This window comes from Urtica dioica, chromosome 3 (assembly GCF_054948205.1).
Source record: "Urtica dioica subsp. dioica isolate 48M chromosome 3, U.dioica_male_clone48M_v1_H2, whole genome shotgun sequence".
Classification (NCBI taxonomy): domain Eukaryota; kingdom Viridiplantae; phylum Streptophyta; class Magnoliopsida; order Rosales; family Urticaceae; genus Urtica; species Urtica dioica.
The window spans coordinates 48,554,467-48,562,595 of record NC_142758.1 but is presented as its reverse complement, the minus strand read 5'-3'; the positions used below and the strand labels follow the sequence as shown (position 1 = coordinate 48,562,595).

The following is an 8,129-nucleotide window of genomic DNA, read 5'->3' as shown; positions in this document are numbered from 1 at the left end:
GAAAACAATATATAAATAAGTAAAAGGTTATAAAGGAAAAAGAGAGAAAAAAAGCATTGTAGAGATTACCCAAACGCATCCAAAAAGAAATATTATGATAAGACTTGCATGGTAATCATAACTTTATACTTAAAAACCAAATTAGTACTTGGGGCCAACAAAGTAGTAAGCTTTTTTTTAAATTCATTGTTGGTTGATAACCATCACATGGGCATGAAGCACTGTTTTTCTAAAAGATATTGATTTGAGAAATAACAAGAACTACGGTAGCAACTACCCATTTAAAGATCTAATAATTTTCATTAAGATATCTTGCACATTAGCAAAGAAAAACATGAAGCTCAAGAAACAATAGAGCCAAATGTGAGTGAAAGTGGAGCTTACTAAATGCATGGAATTTTCTCGGAAAAGATAAAGTTACATTCCCCACTTTTGTCATAAAAAGTAATTCCAATCCAACCTCAAAAGAACGAAAGAAACATTGCGTGTCACTACTACTGTATACTATCACTAGTAAAAAAAAAAAAAAATTAAAAATTAAAAAAAAAAATTCATGAAACTTGAGATCTGTTATTCCATGGAAACCTGCTCAAACGAGGCTCTTCTTCTTCTTCTTCATGAGATGAGCTTGGACATTTTTCCTTCCTAGGCCATTGCCAGATTTTGGACACTGAAAAGCTCTCTCCTTTATTCCTCACATTCATAATCCTCTTTCCCTCGGAATCACCATTCCCATTCCCAAAAAAGCCTTCTTCTTCTTTCTTATTATGACTCTGTGTTCGTGGCCTCAATTTCAAAGCCACGACTTGCAAATCTGAATCAGCCTCCACATACTGATACGACCCCATCGAATAGCACCTTCTAGAATCCACCCCCAAATTACTACTACTACCAGATTTGTTTTTATTATCAGTACTATCATCGCCCGTTGACTTTTCTCCGTCGCGTTCAACGCTTCTGAACTTCCCGAGCCGGACCGACATGACTCTCTTCCGGATCTGACCTTCCTCTTCTTCTTTTTCGTCTTCTTCTTCTTCTCCTCCGGCGAACGGACGGTCTGAGTCCTCTCCGAAGAAGAAGACCGGGTCGTCGAGCGAGAGGGAGGCTCTGCAGAGCGGACACGTGGAGTTCGAGAGGAGCCACGTGTCGATGCAGTCCACGTGGAAGGCGTGGGAGCACGGCGGGAGGAGGCGGAGCTCGTCCGCCGCCGAGAACTCGCAGAGACAGACAGCGCAGTCGAAGTGCTGTTTGACTTCCGACGAGTCAATCTCTCCGTACAGAAACCTCGGGAGAGCGTCGATGAAGCTCTGGTCCAGCCCGGAATCGTGGAGGTGGAAGAGCTGTTGGAGCTGCCTCTCCGAGATGGTTTCCTCTTCTCGGGCGGGGTTGGTCGCCGGCGATGTGGCTCGTCGCCGGCGAGTGAGGAGTCTGACGAGCAAGTGGAGGACGCCGGAGACGAAGAATATGACGGCGACGATTATTATGATGAAGAGTATCGCCGGACTTATCTTTCCCGACGACGACGACGACGACGATGATGGGCTTTCGAGAGCGTTTTTCTGAAACGCGAGACCGGACATTTTGGGGTCGTAATCATCGCAAACTGAATTCGCCATCTTTATTTGTTTTTATTGTATGATTGTGTATTTTTGAGGCAGAGAATGAGAAAGAAACAAACGAGTAAGCCAAAGAAAGACTAGTAGTACAAGTACCCGAAAGAAAGAAAATATTTTTATTAGGAGGAAGAAAGAAGAGAGAAAGACTCGAATGGTGAAAAGGATTTTTTTTTTTTTTTTTTTTTTTTTAGAGATGTCAAGGTTGCAGTTTACCTACTCGGCTATTGAGGGAAAAAAATCTCCCAACTAATGGAGCCCATATATATATATATAATTATATGTGTATATATATATAGCTTCTTGTTCTTGAGGAGGGAGAGCCTTTTTACTAAGCTAAAGTACAAAGCGCATTGCATTGGTCTTTGGGAGATGCTTTTTATTTATTTTTAGTTTTAGTTTTTTTTCATTGTCGTTAATTTTAAGCCATAATAGATGCCACAAACGACATCATATTTAAAAAATAAATAAATAAATAAGGACTTTCCTAAAACTAGTAGTGAGCAAAAATGTGTTATATTCCATCCTATATTAGATAGATGTTATAGTAGTTATCTATTTAAGAACAAAAAATAGCCTATACGGGTAAGCAAAACATAGAATTTTTTTTTACAAATCTAATTTTTACAAACATTGTGAACTAGAATCTTACAAATTCTAAGAATATAAACTGAAAAAAAAAAAATTTGAGGCAATTAATAACAAACGACGCATCTCGCTCGTGACAGCTTCCAATCCGAGCAAACTCCGTCCTCCGAGGAGCTTTGACCACCAAGTTCGCGTTCGATTGGATATCCATATCTTAGATTACCTATTGGATAGATTGATGTATTCACGGCTTCACATTCCAACTCCAAAGTCGAATCGGCTTTGGCTTGTCAAGAGGGTATCTCCAAAAATGACTCTTGAGCAAAATCCCGAGCTACTCTCACTCCACCTTCCTACTAGAATTCGTAGTAATCCAAGTCCGTTCATAATTCAACGAGCCTTCGTCACAAGAGCTCGATAATTCAATGGCCATGGAAAGCTTTGCTTATTGTCTTGCACGCTCCAAGGACTATGAACTCGACAACATTATCATCTGATCATTTTTCCAACTGAGTTCTATGTCCGAATAGCCACTCGAGGAAATCTACAATAACTTCATCTTCATATGTTTATTGGTTACATAGGAGGCTGCCTAAGGGGTTTCTCTAGAAGATACTATTGAATCGTTCTCCGATTGATGCGTGATTTTTCAGAAAAATTCAAAGGTTTTTTTTTTTTTTTTTTTTTTCAATGTCCGTGAAGATGAGCCTTAAACGGATAATTTGAATACTTGCATTCCGCTTTATATCGATTTCAATAGATAACACAGAAGGCAATTTCTAAATTATGTTTTGACAAAAAAAAATGCGAGGCCATATGAGGATGATGATAATTGAGAAAAGGCAGAAAATTAAATCTGGTCGCCATTGTTAAGGATGATGATAACTTCAAGTGCCAGATAGTTGGAAAATGCCTATAACAGACTACAATATATATATATATATATATATATATATATATATATATATATATATATATATATATATATGTGTGTGTGTGTGTGTGTGTCTGTTAGAGTGAATTGGAAAGAGACTATTGGCAGAAGACTACAAGTAACTTGAACACACTAAACATCACAACTTTATTTTCAAGCACCAAACACTGAAATATCACACTGTTACTGGATTTGCACCAGATACTAGTTTTGCACTCTGTAACACAAATATCACACTGAAATATCACACTAAGCATCACAAATTTATTTTTAAGCACCAGATACTAGATTTGCACTCTGTAACACAAACTTCATTTGCACCCCGAATGAAAACCAGGCACTAAGGACTTGACTTCAAATCAAACCAGAGATATAGCATTTCAAATCGAAAACCAGACACCAAAGTAGTGAAGTTTTGAATCAAAAGAGAGAAATGATCACCGCGTCTACGGATTTTTCTTGCGACAAACACCGGCTTCGCAGACATAACCCTCCGCCGGCTTTGCCTCTTCATCTTTCACTTCCTCATTCTTCTTCTCCAGAGCACACTTTGGGTGGAGATCGAAATCGCACTCCTTGCAGTAAAAAGACCATCCAGTCCCCGAGTCGTTGCACGAGTCGCAGATGTAGCTTTGACGGCTAGTGAGAACAAGCTCGTGTTCCTCGTGGAGATCGTGCTTCAACTTCTCAGGCCACCCCTTTACCATCTCTTCCTCTTCCTCCGCGAGACGCTTCAATCGTTCCTCCGTGAACGGGTACGCGTCGGAACCGTGGGCGATAATGAGGTCCCGGGCCTCCGTCGTGACCGTCCGGCCCGACTGACCGATGGCCACGGCCGTCGGGATGCCTTGGACTTTGAATTTTTTGTTGAGGAATTTCTTCCTTTCATCTCCGTAAGGAAGGGCTAGCCACGGCATCTCGGAGTAGTACTCGTCAAACGAGGCTTGATCTCTGTCGCTCGACACGAATATCACTTCGAACGCGCTGTCTTTCGCCTTGATGGCTTGGTATGCCACGACAAGCTTGGGTGTGAAGCCACGGCATGGCGGGCACCAGTGAGCCGAGAAATAGATCAGGATGTTCTTCCCGACGAGTTCAGACACCGGAACCTAATCGAAATCAAGAAAAATGCGTTACAAGTGTTGAGCAAAAAATACTAGGGTTTTTGTCAAAACTATTCAACAATTATATGTGTTCCCGCTAAGTCACTTTATCTTTTCAATTCGATGTGGGATCAATTTTGAACGAAGAAACAAAAAAATATTCTAATTTTTCGTACCTTGGAACCATCTTTTCCGATCACAAAGTCTTTATCTCCAGAGACCAGCAGCGACTCCAACGTCTGCGATTCCTGTTTCGCTTTCTCGATCGCGGCCAGCTCGTCCATCTTCTCTTGCGTAAAAGGGTAGGCGTTGATTCCGTGCTCTTCGATGGTTTCGGCTACGTTGGGGCTCACGGTTTTCCCATCCGGGCCCAATATAACCAGCGTCGGAATGGTCCGGAGCTCAAAGTATCGCACGAGTTTCTCACAGGTCTTGTCTTGAAACGGCAGAGCCAACCACGGAGCATTCTCGAGCCCTTTTTTGAACTCTTCCTCTTCTCGGTCCAAAGACACCGAGACGACCTCAAAGCTCTCACCTTTCTCCTTGAGTTTGTTGTAAATTTCAACAAGCGTGGCAGTGAATTGAACGCACGGATCGTAGGCGTTCGCTGAGAAATAAAGCCCTACCATCTTTCCTTCAAGCTCAGAGACAGGAACCTGTAAATGCATTCATTAAACCCAAAGCGTGAAATTTCCATTTATTAAAAACAAAAACAAAAATAGACAAAAAAAAACTTACCTGACTCAGATCCTTCGAGATCACGTAATCCCGGGAGCCAGAGACCAGAGCCGAGCTCACGGTTTGGTTCCTCTTAGCTTCCTCTTCTTGCTCTTTCAGGAAAGCGAGCCTCTCTTGGGTAAACGGGTAACCATCAACGCCGTGTTCCATCACGATCGCCGTCCCGTCCTCGGTCGTGACTTTTCCATCGGAGCCAAGTATCACAAGATTCGGAATTCCCTGCACTTTGAACAGCTCGTTCAATCGCTTTCGCATCTCCGAGTCGGAAAACGGAATGGCAAGCCATGGCATTTTGGAGAAGTATTCCTTGAACGACTCGTCGTCTCTGTCGCCGGAGACAAAGACCACTTCAAACTCGCCTTTCGGAGCGACTTCTTGGTATAACTCGATCAGTTTCGGGGTGAAACGGCGACAAGGACCGCACCAAGATGCCGAGAAATATATCCCCACAGTCTTGCCTTTCAAGCTACCGATTTCAATCTGACAACACATGAACAAGAACACACAACCTTTTTTTTAATATTAAGCCTTTTCATAAGCTGTTCAGTTTTTAATATATGAGAGAAAAATGAGCATCCTGAGAAATCTGATCAAATAGTTAAAAAAAAAAAATTACTGATCACGACAAAGTAGAAATTGACTTTTCATTTGATTGAATAAAATACTAATAGTAGCTTCAGAAATTAAAAAAGGATTTCCCGATTCTCCACCTTACGAATCAAAATCAAGACCATGTTAACAAATTAATTGATATAAATTATTATTTGATATATATATAGGTTAGCAAGATTCTCTCTCTCTCTCATTTCATATCAGAGGCAACCGAAAATCAGAAATGAAATGCAACAAAGGAAAGGAAACGCAATCGGAAAAATCAGGAGAGAATCTCGAACCTGATCGCCATTGTTACGGACGAGGAAGCTCCTCTCAGCGGAGGAAAAGAGCGTCGACAGGTCGTGAGAAACGCCGTTGACTTCGCCGTCAGCCATCGCTGTAGATATTGAAAACTCGAGGACTTCTTTCTTAGTTATGTATGATTAAATATATATTTGTTGTAATCACTTGATGCGAATGTGAGTGACTGTGCGTGAGTCTGTATATATAAAATATAAATACGAGGATGAGGGAGACCAAGACTTGCGCCGAGTCTTCTTGGACAAGTTAGATGACGTTTCAGCTTTGTCGTCATCTTCCTTGGTCGGCACGCCAAGTTCTCCTGGGCCTTCACTGTACTATTTGTTCATTTATTTTAGCCCAATATTTCGTCCATTTTAAATTAATGGAGGTTATGGGCAATGTGGACCATGAGGAACTCCTTCAAAAGATCCGATCAGTTCATTTTGATGATGAAAATCAGAACTCCGACCCAAACGTCGCCTCATAAGCTCGAAACGAAGGCATTAATGTAGACCAGATATCGAGTGAAAATGTTGGTTAGACTTTGCATGGATCATCAGATGATGGACGATGTCTCGATAGTGGTGACGATGGAGGAGGTGGTGGCTTTTGTGGTAATTACGACCTTGGTGGTGCTAGTGGTGGAAGCTAACCTTACGATAATTGGACTATGGAACAAAGTTATCACGGGGTAATGCGTCAAAGATATGACAGGTTAGTGTATAAAATGTTTAAAGATCTCAAACAATGTATGTATATATAATATGAAAAGTAATATATTACATATTTCACAGTCTCGGAGAATACTTTGACTTTGAGACCGGGTCTTACTACGACAGGTGGAATACAGAGAGGAATGGCGCACTACATGTCCTCTGATAATGACTATTGTGGCGGAACACAACGAAGAATAGGATCGTATATGTCTTCTGATAGTGACTACGACGCCGATCACTTGATGTCTCAGTTTGATATTATGTCATTCACAACATCAGACACACAGAGTAACGGTTCATATACTTGTCCTTCTTAGCATTATCCTAATTCAATAGGAGTACCACAGCCACATGTTAATACGCAAAGAAGTATGTGTCGTACTTTTGGTGTGTGCGTAGATCGATTCGATGCCGAGCATATTATAGCATGTGTACCAAGATGTCCACTCATAAGTGATGCCGTGGGGTATGATCAAGTCGACTACGACAGACATGTTCAAAAACAATCGTTCAAGGGACATTTCACATGGTGCCAATATTGCAAGCTTCAAAAAAATGAACCGAGTTTTATCCAACCGGACCGTTCATCAGGATTTTATTGATGCATTTCATTTTCTATTTTAGCTATATGTGTGTGGAACATCTTTATTTGATGATGATATGCGATATTGTGGTTTGACTATAACACTTATTATTCCCTTCTTTGATACATTTTGTGGTGTGACTTTAAGTGTGGAACATCTATATTTGATGTATATAATTTTTATTGTTTTAAATTTATTTACATGTGTTTATGTATTAGTTTATTTTACAACATTATTTTTCGTTCGATTTTCCATCTGCATGTCATATTTCCATCAAAAACACCATTTGAAAACGGAAAATTAGTTGCCTTTTCCACATTTTTTTTCCATTCGATTATCTTTCGGCTTGTCGATTTTCCGTAAATCACGAGACTCAAAAATTGCATCTCAAACCTTGATTTGAATTGGGATGGAAAATGAGAAAATTACCGGTATTTAACATGGGAACTTACGTGTCACGACCCGCGAGCGTCGTCACCTCGCCCGCAAGCCGCGACTCGACGGAACCAACATCACGTAGCGGGAGCATATCATATATGGATAATATAATGTAAACAAAACATTTAAAGTAAATACATAATTTACAAAACATATAATATACGAAATACGATATTATTAAAAGTGCGGAAACGTTTACAACAAAAGTGGTTATCGGAAATCTCGGGAAATTTTTCGTTTTTCTTTTAGAACTAGAAGTCGTATATCGACCCTTATACATACATATATATGTACATAGAAGCTCCCGACTTTACATATATACACGGGATATTATTTAAGGAAGAGTCGAGATTACTCAAAACATTATATATATAGAGGTCTACTTCCCGAGCCAGAACCCATAGCCCGTAGGTCAAGAGATACGCGTCCCGTCTCAGTTTCCTTCTCGGTCGTCTACATTGCCGCCTTGCCCTTATCTACATTACCAAGGGACATAAAACTATGAGTCGAATGACTCA

At 40.6% G+C, this 8,129-nt stretch overlaps 2 protein-coding genes across 2 annotated transcripts; both read right to left on the bottom strand.

Annotated features, from left to right (window-relative positions):
* Window positions 1–282: 282 nt before the first annotated feature.
* LOC149403383 (RING/U-box superfamily protein) lies at window positions 283–1,855 on the bottom strand. The gene has a single exon (XM_089608825.1). The coding sequence runs from the start codon at window positions 1,614–1,616 to the stop codon at window positions 552–554; it is 1,065 nt and encodes a 354-aa protein (XP_089464951.1). The 5' UTR covers window positions 1,617–1,855; the 3' UTR covers window positions 283–551.
* Window positions 1,856–3,258: 1,403 nt separating this feature from the next.
* On the bottom strand, window positions 3,259–6,064 carry LOC149403382 (putative nucleoredoxin 1). Its single transcript, XM_089608824.1, has 4 exons — window positions 5,870–6,064; window positions 4,977–5,456; window positions 4,415–4,894; window positions 3,259–4,244 (listed from the first exon to the last, which is right to left on the bottom strand). The coding sequence occupies exons 1-4, from the start codon at window positions 5,963–5,965 to the stop codon at window positions 3,582–3,584; spliced, it is 1,719 nt and encodes a 572-aa protein (XP_089464950.1). The 5' UTR covers window positions 5,966–6,064; the 3' UTR covers window positions 3,259–3,581.
* Between the last annotated feature and the right edge of the window lie 2,065 nt (window positions 6,065–8,129).